The sequence below is a fragment of the Taeniopygia guttata genome, chromosome 2 (genome assembly GCF_048771995.1).
Source record: "Taeniopygia guttata chromosome 2, bTaeGut7.mat, whole genome shotgun sequence".
NCBI classification, from domain to species: domain Eukaryota; kingdom Metazoa; phylum Chordata; class Aves; order Passeriformes; family Estrildidae; genus Taeniopygia; species Taeniopygia guttata.
Window position 1 is genome coordinate 35,896,705 of NC_133026.1, and position 21,852 is coordinate 35,918,556.

A 21,852-nucleotide genomic window follows, 5' to 3' on the forward strand; every position below is an offset into this window, starting at 1 on the left:
ATTAAAAATTCCTGTGTTTGTTTACGGGAAGACAGCTCCAGAAACTGCTGCTTAAGTTATTCCTGTCAGAAAGCCACAAGGATAAAAAGGAGCAGGGAACCTCTCAATGCTGGGTACAAATCAGGCTTCCAAAACCCTTTTGGGGGACCTCACATTAACATACTGGTTTGTGCCACTCAACAGTAACATCAAAAACATCAGCATGCCATGGGCTGCCAAAACATGAACTGATATTGTGCATTCAGCCCCGAGGCTGTAGATTCATTTCTTTAACTAAATAAAACAGAGGATGTCTGTTTCTGGTAACAGAAATAAGTCACTCCTCTGATCTTTGCATCTGAGGGGAAAAAGAAATACGTAGAAGAATAAATATAACCCAAATGTTACTAAACTTAGGAAGTCCTTAGTATGAGAAATGGACACATTTTAGTCCTGGAGGTAATGAAACAAGTATCAATTTTGATAGCAATTCTCACAGATAAAGCCCAACTTGTTGGACTGGCTTTAGGAAAGAAAGAATTTAGACATGTCATATTCCTCTGTGAGAGTTTATCCTCTCAGAGAATCCCAGAACGGCTGAGGTTGAAAGGGACCTCACAAACTCATCTTGCCTAAGCCCATGCTCAAGAAGGGCCACCAAGCATATCTGGATGCCTAGGATTAATGTCCAGATGGCTTCTGAATATCTCCAAGGATGGAGAATCCACAATCTGCCTGGGCAACCTCTGCCAGTGCTCAGCTGTTCTCAATGTTTCCTTGATGATCAGACAGAGCCTCTTGTGTAGCAGCTGGTGCCCGTTGCCTCTGGTCCTGCCACTGGGCATCACTAAAAAGAGCCTGGCTCTGTTCTCTTTTTACCCTCCCTGCAGATACTGATACACACTGAAGAGCTCCCCTTTGAGCCTTCTTTTTTCAAGGCTAAACAGTCCCAGCTCTCTCAGCCTTTCCTCACAGGAGAGATGCTCCAGTCCCTTCATCACCCTTGTGGCCATTGCTGGACTTTCTCCAGTATGCCCACATCTCTCTTGTACTCGGGAGCCCAGTCCTGGACACAGCAGTCCAGGTGCCATCTGAGACAATGACATTCCTGTCCATCCCATGACACTATTACAGCGACACCCTCTGGTCTATGAAAATCACTTATTTTAACTGTATGTTAAAGGACGTATTTTTATATATGCATTCAATTTCCACTTTGCTTGGAAAGGGTTTGCATTAGAGATACAAGGATGAAAAGAAAATGGATCATCTTTCATCTGCCACACCAAGAATAAGTGATTTTAAAACCATCTTTTTATAAAGAGATTGATGCATGGCAATGTTCCAACAAAGGTAATTTCCCTAATACTTAACAACATAATCTGTATAATTATAAGATTAAAAATGTAAACCAGTTCAGTTTGATAAATAAAACAATGTGGATCCACTATATTTTGAAACCTTCTGCTTCCAGAAAACAGCTGTAAATGAAGCAACTGTTCAACTCGAGAATACTGATACAACTACTTTGGGACCTCAGGAAAAACTCTTTGGAATCTCTGACTCTGTGGACAATGAAGTACCATGAAATTTACAGGAAAACAAAACCCAACATTCTCTTGTGCAACAGAAAATAGATTTACACAAACCTTTTTCTCTTGGATCTGCTACAAATTCTGTTTGCCTATATTAAGGGACAGTCAAAAACTGAACTCAAGGAAATGGATTTTGATAGCTTAAAGCCTTTTCTAGCTGTTTAATCATAAAATGCAAAATATAAATTACATATTACAGTTCAAAGAACTATTTTGAAAATTGATGTCCTGATTTGTCATGATTACCAATCCACTAAAAATTATCATAAGGACAACAAATCTGGTATAATGCATAATTCTTTATCCAAAATTCTTCATGAAAGCATTAATATAATATTGCAAATTTGGGATATTATTTACATGAAAAAACATGTTAACAATAAATGGATTTTAATTGAGTATAAATATATAATGGTAAATTCTCCTGTCTTCTATCAGAGGACTAAGGAGGACTTATTCTTCAACTCTACTGGTCCAAAACCCCCAAGTTCTGGCCTGGATAAAAGTTGCAAATGAAAGCTGTACTTAGATCTTGTTAAGCCTCATAAAAAGAAAAGTTCAATACTGCTGTATTTATTTTGCTTCAACTCATGAGGACAACCAGAAAGAAATTAAATTGTTGTTTTAGCTATAAATTAAATTCAACATGTTTTAAATGGTCACAAACCAAAATTATAGCTTCTTGTTGACTAACCACAAAACACAGCTTTTCTTTAGACAACAGTAAAACATTTGGAACAAGAATTAAACACTCTCATTCAGTGAACAAAAAACTGAACAAAGTTGCACGAAGTTGTGCATTTCATTAGAATGTCTTGAATATAAAATTGAAAACATGATGTGACTATTAATTAAGATTCTGCTGTTTATAGTAAAAAGCATTGAGAAGTTCAGATGAAACTTCTGTGCATTATTAGCTCTGAACACCTGAAGAATGCTGTAACAGAAATTTGGCTATTGCAATTCCTACATATTGAAATCAATATGAGTCTACATTTCTGAAAAAATAATGGAGAAAACCACTGTGCCGTCACCTTACAAAAAACACAACTTATTACATCTACTGTGTAACTGTTTTCTAGTCAGCAGAGAGACAAAGGGAAATGTGTATAGAGAATAAACAAGAATCCTCATGTTCCCTGGCATACCTAGTTAACCAAAGCAGTGTTCCTAAAATATCCTGGATGAGATGAGAATTTCTTTGGAACATACCCATGAAAAGAGCTGATTTTCTTGGATAAAAACTACCTGTTTTAAATACTAGCTTCTTATGACCAAATGGAAGGTCAGAGCTGCATGAGAAATAGAACGGTGACTGCGGACTACAGATGCTACAGACACTGGGAAACCTCTGATGTATTAAGGAATTTCAGGGACAACAGATGGACATGTTTGGATCTGCTGAGCATTGAAGCTTCCCACTGAACTGTTTATTAACTTCAGGACTACAGCAAAAGTCTAACAAAGCAAAAAACCTTACAGGACTTCTCTCGTCTTTCTCAGAGGCAACATGCACTGTCACAGTTTCATTTCAGGCAGGATAATGGAATGGAAGCCATAATGGAGATGTCACTCAACACAAAAAGTTGAAATAGCTTATTTCTGCTTCGGCCATTAATGGATGCTTAGGGAAACATTTCCAAGTGGAAGTGCTCAATGTATGGAAGACATGAGTGTCTCTAATGAGTAAGTTAATGCAGTGTGACAGTAAAATAGTTTGAAAGCAAAAAAAACCCACCGACTCTTTTCTGCTCATAGTTTTGCTTTGGGAACGTGAGCGGGAGATGGTGCTGAAAAAGGAATCCTTTTTTGAAGCAGACAAAGGTGGAGATCCTGTGAATTCACGTCCTCCAGACAAGCTCTCTATACTTGGAGATGAACTGATGTTTTTTGAACTTTGGCCTGTAAAGCAAGTATAAAAAACCAAAACAGTTAATCAGTGGGCATTTCCTTTTCCCCACAAATACCTCCTTGTCTTAACTGACATTGACTGAGAGTTACAGATGGCCCAACACAGAATGAAATGTTGAAGTGTGTCAGCATGCACTGAGAGACTGAAGGACTGTTCTCATATGGAACTTAATTTCTGTATGAGAGAAGAACACAAAATCTTTGTGTACATACATACATATATATATATATATATACAAACATACACTATCTAGTACACATCTGTATCTATATATATGCTATATGATGCATATATATATATACATACACACACTCATATATATATATATATATATATAAATATAAATATAAATAAATAAAATCACCTCATTATATGCACTCTAATATATTCACAGACTGAGGAACTTCATGCCCTGTGCGGCAAAATGAGCAAAGTGCCATCTCACAAAAAAAAAAAAAAAAAAAAATCTGATATCATCAGCACTAAAATGGAAATAGTTTTTTCCGACTGTAAGACTTGGCAAAGAATGCTAACAACAAGAACTTCAGATTCCAAAAGTGGGTTGGACACTTAAGATCTAGATCACAATATTTAGACTTTAAACAGGGAAAAAAGTTTGGAAAAGAACGTAAGTTCTCATACCTCACATTTTAAGGCCATTTCCACCTAACAGACATTTTGATGAAATCTATTTATTAGTTACTTATTGTCATTTCATGGAGCTTTTGAAAAGAATCCAGTATTGTCCACTATCATAGTGAAGACATCTGGGGAGAAGCCTGGGCTGGCTCACCATGGCAGTGTTTGCAACAGGCAGCCTCTGATAAGGCTAGCTTTTTTCTAGTTGAGGTTTACCAAGTGTTTTCAAATATTTAAATTAAAATATTGTTTGCATTAGTTCCTGGAGGAAAAACCCTCAGTATGCCAGTTTTCATCAACTTTTATTAAGAAAATGTTACCTAAGGACAGATGCTAGTTTAAAAAAATCTTTTTATCATGTGTATGATGAAGTCAAGCTAGAACGACTCCATGAAACTAGAGTTTTCCATTCTGGAAAAAAGTTAAATAGCACATAAAGCTAATGCTCAAGAATTCTACCCTGTTTCTTGTTTGATGGCTATTCTGATGAGAGGGTTTATGTTTCCCTTTTTCCTTTCTTCTGTTTTTTGTGTGCTTTCATGTTACCATTTATAGCAATAAGTATGATCCTCTGCAATTAAATCATTCACATTTTCTTAAGGCAATAAATACAGATTTATTTGAAATACACTTTTCACAAGGAGACTGTTAAATGCAAAGAGACTGAACTAGCAAAGAACAAAACATTATGTGTGAATAAAGAGACTTTAAATGACAAAATCCAAGAAAGGATTTGGGTTTGGTATTTTTAACATTTTCTAGAAGAAAACTCAGAAAATTGCTTCCCATCTTGTCCTTCATTCTCTGTTGCTTTATTCTGCTCACCTCCCCCATAACCCTCCTACATTTTATGCCCTGCTTCTGTGGACCTTCCTGTCTGCCTCCATCTTTTCTTCAGATCCCTCCACACTGCCTCTTCTGCTACTTCTTATTCTAAAATTTTTTTTACATATTCTTTACTTCCCACCAACTTCATTTAATTGGATTTTTATGTTTCTTCACAGTCCTCCTCCAGACACATACTACCTACCACCTAATCTGAGGAGTTTCCTTAAAAGTGCATGAGACTGAGGCTGTTATAGATCTCACTTAACTTTTGCCTTCCCATTTTATTGAAAAATGGGATTTGCATTAATCACGTATACCGTAAATAATTCTGGAGATGAAAGAAGAGAAAACACTGCATAGCAAACAGCAGAAATAATTAATTTGCAAGGAAATTTTTAGAAAATTTGTAATTTTAGGGTAAAATAATGTCACTTGGCAAGACTGTTATCCTTACAGTTGTCTTTATGTAAGAAAAAAGTATTTTTATGCATTTCATAGTGGCAAATGGAAGTGTGCTTTTGAAGTAGGTAAACTTAAAAATAGTTTTGGAACAGATGGAATCACATATTTTAGCAAATAAAGCATTTATAAAAGTAGTTCACACAGCTAAACAAGAGCAGCCAATATAAATGGTAAACATAAATAAAAATATATTTGGTGGACAGAGTAAAGTGCAACAGAAAAATATTTACTATGTATATATCAGATTAAATAGTCTCTCTTTACCATCCTAGCAATAAGAAGATATACTCCCTCTATAGGGTGAAGATTAAAAAAACAAAAAAAGTTGAACAATGAGCCATGTGTATTTTTCACATACTCTTCACTGTATGGCCTAGACTTAACACAATTCACCTGCAAATAAGCAGATTATGTGATAAAAATTCACAGATAATATTGAGAGAAGAACACTTTAAATGTATTTGAGGAACCCACACACATGAAATAATAAAGCTTGGTAAAACAATGGAAAAAAATTATGTGTGAGATTTTTTTTTCTATATTCTGTCTTTCAGCTCTAAGGAAACAAGTGTCAAAAACATAGTAAGAAATTGTAAAGACCAAGAAGTGCAAAAGACCTCAAGGCCACTGCAAACAGCTAAATTTCAAAAGATGGATCACAGTTCAGAGGAACAGAATATGCAACTACTTGCATAACCAAACAAGATTTTGTGGACAGAATAATACAAGTGTCCTAAAAGGGAATTTGTTTAAGTAACACTAAGAGTTTTGAACAATCTGGTTTTTATGGCCTATAAATTATATAATGAAAATAAAAAATAAGAGCAATAAAAGATCTAGTTAAACTAAGACAGAGATACAGCAAACCAGAAGTGATAAAATACTCTATCTGTATGTTTGATACCCAAGTAAGAAGAAAGGTTAGGATGCACCTGATCCTTCTGCATGAATAAGTGATCTGGGGAAATTATTATTAGGAAACAATATTTTTTTTATTCTGCATCCAATCCTGTGAACAGTGACATGGATTATTTGGGGATATAATTGAGAATTAAGACAGAAAGAACAGCACTTATGAATAATTACAGTCCTGCAACTCACAAAGCAGGATCCTTGGATTGTGATAGGCTTTTTTAATTTCCAGAGGAGTCATTGTTTTCACAACTATAAATAAGAAAGCTGAAAGACAGGTTACACTAATCATATGTGTTTTCCCTAATGTCAGAAAAAAAAAAAAAGGAAAAAGAAAAAAGACATCTGTGATTTTGCCAACACAGAAAAGTAATGAATCACAGAATATTCTAACTTGGAAGAGACCCACAAGGATCACTTGAGTCCAACTCTCAAGGAAGCTGCTGCAACAACGTTTAACTGAATCATCATGTTGCTTCTGAAGTCCTTCACATGTATGAAGTCCTTCAGTCCCTCCTTCATGTATGCACTGAGGCATTAACATATGACACACTCATATAACTTTGAAAACAACACTGTAGTATCAACACACAGTGTTTAGGATCTCAGGACAGTGACACAAATGCCACTTGTATCTTCTCTGTTCTGTGTCTTACTGATTTTACATCTTTCTTAATGTGCAGTGTGATATATTCTGCTCACTCAATAGCTTGACAAGAAGGTAATGGGATAATGGGACAGAGTTTCTAATTTTGGATTACTCCTCAAAAAAAGAACAAACAAAAAAAAAAGGTGGAAAAAGAAAAACGAAGTCTTACCCTTCATGTAGAATCAAAATGCATAAAGACTGCAATAAAGTACAGTTAATAACTAAACTCATGTCCTTCATTAGCAGCTTAATCAGGAACCCGAGAACACCACTGAATTAAAACTCTCATTTACGTCTGCTCATTCTGTCAATATTAGAGAAATACATTGTGGTTCCTTAAAAAAGACATTGGAGAAATCTAATCTCTGACCATCTAAGCATATACCAGAAGGTCCTAAAGCCCATACAAAACAAGCTGAAGAAACCCCATAAACATGGCAATCAAATACATGCTTAAGAAGCACACAGAACAAATATGCAAGGATCCCTGACATACACAATAGTTACTGCGTAGGATGGCTCAAAAACAAAAACAAACAAAAAAACCCACCACCACCAACAACAACAAAAGTTATATGTGTGTATATATGTATGCACTCTAAAATGCATAAAGAGTACACAGTAATTATGCACAGGATTTCACACACTCAAAATACATCCATTTCTGAGGCAAAAAGGAGCAATGTTATCTCCATGGGCTGGCTTCTAAGTGGCTCACTTCTTGTCTGTTGCTAATGATACAGGGACTGACCCCAGGGTGAGAAATGCTCTGCCCCAAAACCATTTGGAAAATACACAGATGGGCAGTGGCAAAAAAGGGATCAACCTGTTGGTATTGTGGGGACATCTGATGTCTTGCAAAGAATGATAATTTAAATTAAATGTGATCAATAATTAAGCTGTATAATAAAGTAAAACATGGTGGCAAGGAGGAGAAGACTAACAAAGAAAGGAAAGTGAGCTTCATGTCTTACTAATATGGGGGATATAATCAGGAACTTTGGAGGTCCCTGCTAAAATATATGAAATATCAGAGGAAGATGCAAAAAAGACATACAAAACTGATAGCTCATTCTGTTTGGTCCCTACATAGGAAAAGAATAGCTTTCATAGTTATAAGGAGAGCAAGAAAAAAGATACCAAGAAGAACAGAAGTAAGGCGCCATATATAATTCAAAACCACTCAGATCTGCTCATCTGTCTGTATCCGCCACACTGAGGATGTACGGTATTAAAATTTGCAAAAAGAATGAGATGAGTTTTATAAAACTTTTCAGATAAAATTAGTTTCACTTTTTCTCCTACAGTGAAATTGGAACAAAGGCTTCCAGCACTTTCAAACCAACTCATCACACAAATCCATCTACTTTTTATTTCAGCCAAGCCAGGTAAGCTCCCCGTTAGTCAAGTGCACCACAGCAGATGTTCGTCCCAAAATACCTACCTCAAATAAACAAGAGGGAAGTAATGCAGCTAAAAGGGACGGTGATGGTGAAACTGGCCCCCATGATGGAGTGGGAAATTGGCAACAAAGTGCAAGAGCAAAGATGTTTGTAGCACAGACGGATGCTGACACGTGGCGGATGCCAGTGAAGAGACACAGACACACTGAGACACACAGACACATACACACACACAGAGACACACACGAGCACACAGAGACATTGACACAGACACACATGCAGACACACAGTCACAGACACACACAGACACGCACACACAGACAGACACACACACACACACAGACACACACAAACACACAGACACACACACAGACAGACACAGACACACACAGACACACACAGACACACACACAGACAGACAGACAGACAGACACACACACACACAGACACACACACAGACACACACACACAGACAGACAGACAGACAGACAGACACACACACACACACACAGTCACAAACACACACACAGACACACAGACACACAGACACACAGACACACAGACACAGACACACAGACACACACACACACACAGACACACACAGACACACAGACACACAGACACACAGACACACACACACACACACACACACACACACACACACACACACACAGACACACACACACACACACACAGAGACACACACAGACACAGACACAGACACACACACAACACACACACACACACGGCCGGCAGGGACCGCAGCGCCGCGCTCTCTCCCGGCCCGACAGCGGCGCCCGGCGGAGGGAGCGCGGCAGCGCCGCCCGGGCCTACCTGCGGTGGCCGGGCCGTGCTGCGGGGCCCGGGCCGGCCCCGGCGGCGCCGCCTCGCCCGCCTCGCCTGGCAAACAAACACAGCGTTAGCGCGGCCCCGCCGCTGCTGCTCGGCCGCGGAGAGCCGCAGCTTTGGGGGTTCAGCCGGAGCACCCTGCTTTGGACAGAAAGGACATTGTGAGAGAGCGCTATAGGGACAGGCAAAAGGAAACGGGAAGGTTGGATAACCAGTTGTCACAGGCTGCAGAACCCCAGTGCTTTTAAGTGATGATTTAGATCAAAATCTAAACTTAACTGAAGAGTCAAAACCGTTTTGTTGCTGGCACTTCACAGACAGCGTCATTCTGCTCTTTGGGAGCTTCACAGAATGGCTGAGGTTGGAAGGCCACTGGCCCAAGCCCCTTGCTCAGGCAGGGTGCCCCATGGCACATTCCTCAGGATTGTGTCCTCCTGATGGCTTTTGAGCATCTCCAGGAAAGGGGACTCCACAGCTCCTCTGGGCAGTCTATTCCAAGGCACGGTCACTTACACACTAAGGAAGTTCTTCCTCATATTCAGGTGAAATTTCCTGCGCATCAGTTTCCGCTCATCACCCTTTGCTCTAGTGCTTGGCACCACCCAGAAGAAGCTGGCTCCACCCTCTTCACACCGTCCTTTAGATACTCTTAGATACTATCCCCTCCCTGTCTTCTCGACTCCAAACAGATCCAGCTCCTTTAGCCTTTCCTTGTGAGGTGCTCCAGTCCCCTAATCTTTGGAGCCCTCCACAGGACTCACTCCAGTCTCTCTTACACAGAGGAACTCAGAAGTTATATCCTTACTGCCAAAAAATTTCATACTTGACTAATAATATGTATATGTTTTTAAAAAACGAAAAAAAAAAAACAAACCCCTATTTGTCAATCTGTGTTTTATTCCTTTAACTTGTACTCAGTTCTGCTATTAATAATGACAATTTCTTTATCCATACGAAAACTGTATTAATTTTCTAGAGATAAATAATTAATTTGAAATAATTATTTAACTTTATAAATAATTCTAAATTGAGGGATCATTCTTTAAGGCATGCATGTTGACTGCGGAAATTCTGTGTGTTACAACAAATACCACAGTAGTATCAACTCATAAAAACAAAGAGTAGTCTGGAAACTCCTTAAAATACAATTTTGGCAAAACTTTGTCTTTTAACTGATCCTCCAATGTGTCCTTGTGATAAATCTGCATTCAAATCAAAAGCATTTTGGGTTTCACCATGGAATGACCTAGAAGGAAAACTCTATCTGGCACTATCAGGGAAGAAGAGAAAGTGAAATGCTTTTTTTTCTTGGCTGCCATTTGGTAATCAAAGAATATCCAGTTTCTGAATGACGAAGGATCCACTGGAACACACAGGGCAACAATTGTGCTTTTTTCCCAGTTTTTAAAAATTATTATTTTTTTTATCTTTCAAAATAACCACCTCAGCTGAAAATCCAATAAACTCAATATCTGAATTCAACTTTTGTGCCAATGAATTACTTCACTGTGCAGGATCAAGAGAATGTTTTAATCCCTCTTCTGTTAGCAGGCTACCTTGCATAGGTAATCAGTAATGATACTTGATCTTCTGTGCTGAGGATAGGCTGAATGGGACTAATATATTATTAGGAGGAACTCAATTTCCAATTAGATGTCTGGATACTTAATTCAGCTGTGATTTGTAAGGCTGAAGACTCATCTGGAATTACAGGCTTGCAATTATGGTCAGGATTTTTTTCCAGTCTGCCATTTTTCCATTTACATTATCTAAATTATATGCATTTTTTTTTTTCTTACAGAAATTCATCAAGTACCAAAACTTTGAGTGAGAAATAATTACAACTGATTATGTAACCCAGTCATCCCTCATCTAGAGTACAGCAGCATGAATGCCATACGGTTAGCTGGTTTGTGAGTGGTAACTCTGTTGAAACAGAGCTGTTAAAGCTGGGATAGGATTACTTTGACAGTCCTGCAATGTATTTTGTTACCAAGGACTTCTTCAAAAAGTAGATCAACTAATTAATTTAATCTCTTCAAACTTATAAATCTCTACATATTAATTTAAATTATCAGCACTACTTGAGCATTCAAAACCTGAACAGATCAGTAAGAGAAAAAAGGATGACATATTATGTGGCTTGATGCCTGTTAGATTTACAGCACTTTGGCTTGTTATACTGTCCAACTGAACATCTGTGAGTATTACATCAGCTGGAAGTGCAAATGTCTTTCAATTTAAATCCCAAATCCATGTCTCTGCCTACCTTAGCTAAATAACCAGGCTCCAGGAGGCTGAGGAGAGCTGAACATACAGCGAAGAACAAGAACAGTAGACAATCAGTGACAGCTAGTTAGTAATTTGGGAGCCTTGTATTTCCAAACCATGCCAAATAGTTTTTAGATACTCAAAACCTACAGTAGAATCTAGAGCTAGGAAAAAGCCAGTGAAATAGAAGCTAAAAAGTTCAGCACAAACATGAGTGGAGCAAGAGCTTCTGAGAGTATGAATATATTTTAAATCCTAAATCTCAGTGCCTGGGATGGAAGTAGTGGCAGTTTCTCATAGCTGTGGAGAGTGCCTTCATTCACTGGATTTGCTGTTCAGCTCTTTCTTGAGGTGGTGGTACTGTCCTCCACAGAACAGAGAGGACTTGCTCTTACTTTTAAGGTGTGATGAAGCTTGTGCTGTTCACAAAGGTCACTGCAGCAATCTTCAAAAGGCTTTTTAGCATGTCTCCACCATGGTGTAATTTCAAATAAGAATTTTTTGCTGAACATTTAAACTTACTTCAGAGAGAATTCACTAGGGAGCCTCTAAAATACTTTATATTTCCTTTTGTTATTTTTTGTGTCTCTTTAAAAATACAAAGTATGGCACATGCAAACATAGCTGCCATAATCTGAAATTTCTATACAGGTATAGGCAAAATACTTACAACTGTACAGGTCTGGAGCAACAAGCATGGCACTAATGCATAAAACAAAACTCTGTCATCTGAACCTATTAAAAATAGTATATTTACACTTTGTTGCCCTTAAATTACTTCTGCAAAGGCTGTACTGCATATGGATAGACAGAATACACTTAAGAAGAAGCTTCAGTATGCTTTTTCCTTTTACTATGAAAATGTTTTGTGCCTTATATCATACATTCTTCATACCTTTATCAAATCTCCACATTCCTGTTGGAAGAGCAATATGAGCACAGCTCGTACATGACAATGACCAAACATAATTACAGTTTTTTTATTCTAATTCTTGTATGGAAAGTATCAGGTGCATTTCCTGATGATATATGTTAATTGCCCCATAGAACAAGCCATCCTTTAGCAGCCACATAAAGATTAAACTACAGTCAAGTCCATCTATAGAAGTTTTTTCAAATTGTGTGCTTTTACTATATTAAGCAGTGAAAGAGAACAGCCACCCAAGGACTACTTTTAAACTCAAAAGGGGAAAAGAGAATAATGTGATAAGAGAAAAACTCTTATCAACTCTTAATGTGAAAAGGAAAACTCTTAAAAAATCAAAGAAAAGGCCTCTCTGAAACAGTGTAAATAATTTTGTTTCACACCTAATTTTGCTTCCAGTGTTGTGAACAGGATTTGTATCAAAGTTTTACTGCACTTAAGTTTCACCTCTGTACTGTAAAAGCCTTACTGGAGCAAGTTTTGAGATTCTTCTCTAACTAAGAGAAGCTGCATATCTGGATTTTGCCAAGCAGCTGCAGTGGCCCTTACAGAAGTGCCTACTCCAGAATGTGTCTGCTCCAAAAGAACAGCTGTACCTTTCAATTCAGTTCCCTCAGTGTCTGCTGGGGATGCCATGCATCATGAAAGGGCCTTTGGACTATAAAGGTGCCACAGCAAAGAGAGAGAACATCAACTTCATCTATGAAGTGATATTTCCCTTCTTTTACACTTCCAAATCTGGTAAAAAAAAATAAAAAGATGCAATCCTATGGAAAGGTTCAGGGCAACCAGCATCAGCCCTCAAGCTCATAACCATGACACTGGATGAGTTGCTAAAATCAGCAGGTACTGTTTTGCTCTACACACTCCTTGAAAAGCACATACTGCCATGGGCTGGCTGAAGATGAAAAGCAGTAACCTACCTTGAGCGTGGCAGAGTATAGCAAACAACTACCATAGCTGAGGATGTGAGTTTGTTGTTTGAATAAGCTGTCCTCAAGAAATATAAAAAGAAAGGCTTAAGAAAAAGACACAGTGTTTACTAAATTAAGTGCAGAGGGTCATCACAAATTATTAAAAGACAAATTCATACTATGGTTCAAATAACTTCTTAAATAAGCTCCACACATTCTAAAGGGAATAAGAATTTCTTTATCAAGAGTTACTCTCTAACGTCCTTTGCTTATTTTTATGTATTTAGCTAATACTGTTATGCATGCGGTTTTTTGCAATAACCTGAAAAAAACATGTATGAAATTAGTCTTCCAGTTAGAAAAATGTTGCATCTAAAAATCTGAAAAATTAATTGGCTCATGTTTCATATGGTAATGATTAAGTTTGTTGGCCTGTCTGATGCAGTTTCTGGTTCATATAAGTTCTAAATTTCTTACAGTATTTGTACATTCTTGAGATAACATCTAATTCTGTATTGCACTGCAACCATGCTGTTGTACTTGACATAAGCATCCTGACTAACAAAATATTTTGCTGTTTCCTCCAAATATATACACAGTGATGTAAAAATCAACAGAAGCAAAAACTTTCTTCAACAATGAAGATGTACAACAAAGCTTCCCTCAGTCACAGTGCTACCACATGTTTTTCCTTTACCTTTGCCCAGCTGAACTGGCATGCTCTCAGACTTCATCATCCTCTGCTGCTGTGACTGGTGGTGGTGCTGGTGGTGCTGGTGGTGCTGAGGGCCGTCCACTGTGCTCCTGCTTGGCATTGAAGAGGGAGGGAAGCTGCTCCCGCCAGCAGGAGTGCCCACTGCCCCACCCGAAGCCATGGCCGGAGCAATGAGCTTTCGGCCAAAATTCAGTAAGCTGTTGGAGACTTTGTTTATGTTCAGAGGGGTGGCTTTAGCACTGGCACTGAGAAAAAAAGAGAAGAAATCATTGCATCATTGCCAATGGTTTGGACAGGCACAGCTATACGTGCATCGTTCTTCAAAACTCAGAGATAAAAATCCAAGATTTGAATGATACAAAGAAGGTGTTTTACTACGATTGCACTGGAATACACACAGAGACCACAGGGACTGGGTGTGGTATGAATTCTTCCCAACCAGAAGTGGACAGTTTTTTTTTGAAAAATGCAGACTAACCCCAAACAAAGTGAGTTTGTACCAATTTTCTTAATTTGCCTTCCTAAAAAAAAAAAAAAAAAAAAAAAATAGAAAAAAAGAAAAAAAGCAATCCGGTCTCTACAGAATCAAAAACTTAAAAAAAATTGAACTTTTATACTTATTCGAGGATTGTTTTAATATTTATTTCTGTTAGATTACATTCTCTCCAATGTTTAAAGTGACTCAACCTCAAACATTTCTTTCAGTAAGCAAAGCTAACACTAGATTGTCTTTTCAGGTTGGCAGGGCTAGATGTCTCTTGCTCTGAGTTCACCTGCTGCACGTCCAATCATTTCAAGCAAAGCACTTTTTAACAGGAATCCTGATTTCTAAAGTGATTCTGCTGATTAACTGCTTCAGGGTATAACACATATACTGAACCACAATCCTTATAATTGTTACTTTTTAACTACAGTGGCTATTTAATTCATTTCAGTTATATGCAACATTAAGAATGAGGAAATTGTCAAACCATTTAATTTGTCTAAAATAAAGAGGCAAAGAACCTTTTAATTCCCAGTGGAAGTGTTCACATAACTCACAGATTAGCAAAGCCATTCTTATTTGTTCATGCAGTAATTCCCTGCCTTATATAATTAATGCTTGAAATACCCTTCACAGAAATATATCACAACCACAAAGACCTTTTCACTCCTGAGGTTTTATTTTACTGATCTGTACTTCCATGATATAAATAGCTGTCCTTTAAAAACATGAAGAAATGTAATTAAAACCAACACAATCATTTTATTGGGGAAAAACACTTTACAATGTTTTGGGAAAGTTGAACTAAAAATAAACTACAAATTAATTAATACAGATAATTTGTAACTTCTGCAGACACCTGGAAGAGTAATTTTGATTTTGCTCTTCCTCTAATTTCTCTGTTTGTCTCCAGAGATGGGTTTTTTTAGAATACACAATACAAACATGCACACATATATAGAGCACATCCAGAAAATAACAACAGCTGAGTTGTTTAGAATCAGAATAGATACTCAGAATAGACAGAAAAGGAGAGCTGTCAGAAGGAAGTATGAGAGCCTGCACACTCACAGGATACACCCCAAGCTGTGTGGGGCGCTTCTGCCATATAAACTGGTGATGAAGAAAGATGACATCTACAATTTTTTAGGAGGAACAGCAGTGCAGAGACTGGGACCACGTGTTGCTTCCCAGTTTATGGAAGCTGGGAAAGAATAATTGCTTAATAATAAGTACAGGATGTTTCTGTGCCTCCTGATTTTATTGATTGCTGCTGGTGTTACAAAAAGTCCTTCCACAGTCATCTGAGAGTGAATGACAAAGTCACTATGAGGAAAGCACCTGCAGAACTATAATGTACTGTTGCAGGAGGTCCAAATGGTTTCAAAAGCAAACTGAGTAGTTGTGAGACTGAAGTGTTAATGGTTAGGGACTCAAACAATCCCCGACATGCAAAAGCTTCAGGTGCTTTGCTGAGGCCAGGTTTGCACCTCGCAACTGAAGGGAGGAGGAGGAGTTTTTGGATGTTTGGTGGATCCTGGGTGAGATGCAGAAGTCTGCTGACCCCGACCTTGAGAGAAATCGAGACAGCTGTCCACTTGCTCCATGCAGTGCCTGCATGGAGTGATTCAAGGATTGCTTGTGTATCACCGTGCTGGATCTTTGCTGCAGCACAAAATGGAATTTCTGAAGTTATAGCTGATTTGGTTCCACTAACAGCTGCAAAACCCACCACTGCAAACTCAATAGCCACAATCACCTGTGTGATTGAGCATTGACAGGGTGGTTTTAAAGTCCCCTTCTAGTTTTCCTGCCTGAGTGGTGAAGGAGCCAACAAAGAATTGTGGCTTCCAGTTTACTTCAGGCAATTGAATGCCAATACTGTGCCTTTAAGCATTGTTCAGCTGGCACAGGCTTGGAAGGGAGGGCAATACACCTTTAACAGCCTCCTGCAAGGGTATGAACATCCCCCCACCATTGCTCAGGCTGCGCAATGAACAGTCTCACTCCCTCTGGAAATGAGATTAATTGGAGGAGATCCCCCTGAAAAGGTGGGGAAAGCAACAACAGCAGTGTGAAAAGCACTTCATGAGACTGAAGTTGAGATTCCACCTGAGAAATATCATAAGTCCAAGCTGTTAAACAACTTTAGCTACTCTTTAGTAGCTAAAGGGTAACCTGTCCAGACCTTGAAACTTGTATTGTCTTCTTTTGCCAGGAAGGATGACACCACACTCCCACTGAAGATCAAAGGACGTGAGTCACCCCGGTAAGGAGTCCAACACTTTGGTCCCCTCAGACCCCCAGAACCTGGATTTACTGGATTAACCAGTTCTGAGTGTCGGCTGACCACTGGATGGAGTGGATTTATATGTGAAAGCTCATAGAAAACAGCCAGGGAGATTTGATAATCACTTTTCCCTTGGGCTCTTTAAAATATTTGATTATTTTTGTGGTGGACACAGGAGCACAAATGTCAACATTTCAAACTGAAATTGCTGCTCTAGCAAATTATGCCAGACAGGAAAAGAAGTTTGGTATATGAATCAACACTCAATGGATTGCTTCTTTTTAATAATCTGCCTGGAGTTGGCTTAGTTTTCTCTTTTCTTTCATAGGAATGTGCTAATAGATGAAGTCAAGCTGAATGGGAGCTCAGTTATCAACAGTTGCAATAAATCTCATTACATTGCCAGTTTTGGGGGTCATACCAGTAATATGGCTGAGATTCAGAACCCAAACTTTAGTATATTTTCCCCTCTGTTTACTGAAAACAATCACTGAAGTTGGAGTTTGGGGTGGTACATATCACTCACTCACCTGAAACATTAACTTAGAAAGAAAATAATGGCTTGCACATTGAGTCCTAGGTTTACATTGACTCTAAATCTAGAACCTTCACAATCACTACAAAACCCCTTGACTTTACACAAAAAATTATATTTACTGAAAGTAAGTGATTTACACTGACAGGCCACCTTAACAACAAAGCCACTGGACACTTTGAGCTTCATGTATCATTGGAATAGCGATAATACACAGATGCGGGAAACAAAGCTTTTACAGAGGTTTGTGTATTTGTGTCCAGCAGCTTGTTTCTCTCGTTTCTTTATTTTTCAGCTATATTTTACTTAATGAAAAGGTGTCAGTTTTTCTTCTACACCGTTTGATTTGCCGGTTTGACATATATCTACACTAGGACAAATTACTTTATTTGATTTTTCAGATGGTTGGAAAGAGACTTTTTGAGAAAAATTTCATTTTACAGGAACAATAAACATAAACAATTGCTAAACCTTTATGTCCAAAACATTATTATTATAAATGCTTCCAACAGTAAAAGGCAAGAATATTTTAGAACTACATGACAATTAGAAAGGACAGGTATCACAGCTCCTAATAACCTGTGGTGTGATTCGGCTGTGCTATGAACTGACACTGCTAATGATCAGCTCAGAACATATATAAATTAATGAAAAATAAATAATGATGGTATCTAAATATCTTTTTAAGAGGTGGTTTTAAAAAATGCATTGTGAAGCAAAATATGTGCAATTTCTCTGAATTACAGCTTCAGAAAATGAACACTAGAGAGGTGTTACATCTCTGGAGGACTTACATTAAAAGTGAGCTGAAGTTCAGTAAAATAAGAACAATGTGTCTATTTCTTGCCATTGAAATGTCTGATATATTAATGCAAAGGATGATTACAGCCATCAAACATGGATCAATCTACATTTTAGCCATCTAAATGTACCAGACATGCACAACAATCTCAAGAAAAATACTGATTGATTTACATTGTAGAGTTATCAGCAGATGCATTTAAAAGTAAGGCATCAGTTTAAAAATATGAGTATCAAGGAGACATGAATTCCATCCACGAAGCAAACAATTTTGTTTTATCACAATAAGCATCATTGACCTTGACTGTGAATAGTGTATTTTTAAACTAGCAGTAGGAAGATGATTCAATCTCTGCAGTTTTCTGTTAAGATGGAAATGTTTTGTTTTAAGCAGGCCTTATTCAAAGGCATTTCTCTTTTCAGTAAGTAATCATTACAAGAGATGAGAGACAGATAGATGAATATGACCGATTGAAAAGTTTTATATGTGATAAAATAAGCAATATATATTGGAGATTTGTCAAGATATTTTAAACATATCACTGAGCCCGTGGAATTAAAGATGAAATAGACCTGGTTGTTGATTCAATCCATCTCTGCTCACTGCAGAAACATTTCCTAAAGTCACATCTTCCAGCTCTCTCCCCAGTCCAATCTTAAACAGCTTTACCACATTTGACCTACTCTAAGCATTCCTGTCTTGAGATGAATTTATCCCAGATTTCTTCTATCTGAATTATTCTAAACAACTTCCGATCTCATTTGGTATGTAGTCTGAGTATGTGTGCAATTAATTTATATTCCTACATAGTTTTAGTCAATTTTTTCTTCTTGGAAGTTAGGTTTCTGGCACGTGTCATTCTTGTTTGGACTTTACAATTTACTTGTTTTTTCAAAATCTTTAAAGTCTTTCTTTTTGAAACTTCAAGCAACTTACTTTTCCAGTTTAGACAACACTGCAGATAATTTTTCAAAAGAATAAGTAAAAACATTAAGACAATTAAATAGAATGCAGTAATTTTTGACACCTGTCCTCAGCTTTAAAGCCTGATTTATAAAGAAAAAGATGGTTTTGCAGTCACTCTTCTTAGCTTTTAATTTCTCCTTTTTTGTCCCTTTCTAAAACCTTCTCAAATGACTCCATTTTAATTTTAGTTGGCTTTTAACATAGTTGATTTCAACAGAATGTGACAGAGACATAGAAGTCTAAAAGCCAGCAAGTTCCCATGAATCAGCAGGCAGAGGGTACGGCTGGGGCCACGCGCAACCCAAGAACGTGCCTGTGACTGTGACAATTGAAGCATTATTGCTTGTGCTGAACTGACCTGCAGCCACCAGCAGCCACCAGCCACTGGCACCCACCTTGTGGCCACCCAGATAACCTAGTCATGATGAGGAATTTTGGCATTATTGATACAAATCACTTCTAAAGAACGGGAGATAAAGTTTGTAAAAATTACTTCAAACTGAATTTACATTCATTCAACTTAACTTAGCTTCTGGTACATGGATACTTCCGATTTTAATTAGGTACATTATCAGAATCAGTTCAGCTACAGAACTCACACTGGCAGTGTTTTACTCTGTTTTTAGGATACATGTCACTGTGTAAAAGTGTCCTCAGCCTCCCTTAAAATAATGGTAGTGAGTGACTGCAACAGTACAAGTAAAAACTTCAATTTTTTCATGTAATAATAGTCAAGGGATAGATTTGAAATAAACACTTCTAATACTGCTTATGTAATTCCTGTTTAGGATAAACGTGACTTCTGAAACATTTTCTTTATGTAAGGTCTTAGTTTGGTGAACATATATTTAGAAATAGCTTACCGGGTTTTGTTCATCAAGTCTGCTCCACGTGCTTTGTAATAATCTAAATTTTGTTGGAACTGGTGAGTCACCGGTCTTGGATTTCGCTAAAAAATAAAAGAGTACTTAATTGGAATTTTCTGGGAGATTTTAAGCAGAGACCTAAAATACATTCATTAAAGAGGATTAGAAACTTACAGAATTTTACCACATCCAGGCTAAAGTGCTATGTTTTTAAAGAAAATGGTAATAGTATGGAGAAACTCTAGCAATTATTTTTAACTGAATACATCACTAGCTGTATCTCTGCTAGGCAAAGAATTAATTTTAGTGAGACAACCTGTACAATCCCACTAGATGGCACACAGAGCCTATATTTCCTCTCTAAATTTCACTGTACTGAAAACTGAGGCTGTGAATAAAGAACTGTTGTCCTATAATAAAGTGTATATAATTAATATTGAAACCAGAATCCACTTGTTATTCTCTACTTCTGACACAATGAAATTCTTTCATGGGATATGCAGCCTTCAGTAGTCCTGAAATCATCCTTTTGGGATCTAAGAATCCACTGAACATTAAGCATAGACTGCAGTATATACATAAAGTATCTTGATCAAATGCATGCATCCTCCTAAAGGACACTATTTGGAGGAGCAAGTAAATATTTTTAAGTAAAAAAATTTGCATGCAGATGGAAATGAAATGACAGAGCAGTACAGAGAGGCTCTTTTAAAAAAATATATAAATGAGAAATGGCTTAAATAATTTCTAGTGCAAGACAAAACAGTAAAGAGGTAAAAATTTCTGCAGTGTGATCAGATATATTGCATAAAAGAGATGTAAATACTTTCAACTGCTTGCTACAAAGGTTTAATATTTTTTGGCTGTTGCCTTATATTCTTATCTGTCTTCTTAAGTCCTGCTAGTAGTAAATACAATTTTAGTGAACCATGTATTGACCTTTCCAAAACTGTTGTTCACAGGTGAGAATTCATTATATTTTTGAATGGTGTATTTGCTCTTCAGATTTCATTACAGACTGGAATACCTACAGTCTTGTCCTCTCATTTTCCATGTACGTACAGATAGCCCTCCTTCCTTCACAATCTTGTTTCTGGAGGAGGATACAGGACTTGAATTTCAAAGACCAAAACATTTCATGACCATAAAAGGAGGGAAGAAAATTTATAGAATTGGTAAATACCAAAGGCCAGGGCGGTTTCTGGAAGAATATTAAAGGGTGGGAATTTCCAGATTGTTTTCTGCAGTTAGACTTAATCTTGTATGAAATGTCTAATTTTCTTTCTTTGGAAACACAATAAACATTTTAAACATATATGTTTGTAATGTTCATTAAAAATGAAGTGACTAAAAGCTATTAGATAAACATTAAAAAAATTCTCATCTATCCTACCACCCACACTGTAATGGCTGTTCTACATTTTTCATCTCCTGTTATAAAAACAATGTTTGAATAACTCTAACGATTCATAGAGCTTGAAAGTCAGTCCTCATCAACTGACAGCAATAACAATGAATCAGCTTTAGTTACTATTGCTCTAGTTTGGTAATTCAATACATTTCTATGATAATCAAATCCAAACTGACGTGATGAGGATAACTGATGGTTCTGAGACTTCTGTCTGAGTAATCAAACAGTGTAACTTTTCTCCTATGAATTAAGTAACTTCTTTCTTTAGACGTTTTGAAGGGTAAGGTTGAAGAGTAAGAGATGGCTAAAATAATGGGCACTTCTAAGGCATAAGACAGCTTTTTGTAACTTTTTGTACAAGTCACCAGGTGCTAGCCAGATTTGCAATTTGCTTCCAATAACTCAGTATATATTGACAGTTATCAAAAACATTTAAATTTCTTTT

The 21,852-nt window shown here is 37.4% G+C and overlaps 1 protein-coding gene across 10 annotated transcripts in view; it reads right to left on the reverse strand.

The window, feature by feature from the left end:
* The window catches only part of TBC1D5 (TBC1 domain family member 5), a 317,122-nt gene that overhangs the window by 38,704 nt on the left and 256,566 nt on the right, over nucleotides 1-21,852 (reverse strand). For 5 of the 10 annotated variants that reach the window (XM_030264948.4, XM_030264947.4, XM_030264946.4 and 2 more), the window contains 4 exons: nucleotides 19,994-20,079; nucleotides 14,036-14,298; nucleotides 9,214-9,279; nucleotides 3,313-3,476 (listed from right to left, as the gene is read on the reverse strand). In XM_030264948.4, coding sequence (XP_030120808.2) covers nucleotides 3,313-3,476; nucleotides 9,214-9,279; nucleotides 14,036-14,298; nucleotides 19,994-20,079 — 579 coding nt within the window. Of the gene's footprint in view, nucleotides 1-3,308; nucleotides 3,477-9,213; nucleotides 9,280-14,035; nucleotides 14,299-19,993; nucleotides 20,080-21,852 lie in introns of all 10 variants that reach the window. The other 5 variants (XM_032746741.3, XM_032746740.3, XM_072925687.1 and 2 more) reach the window with 2 other exon arrangements.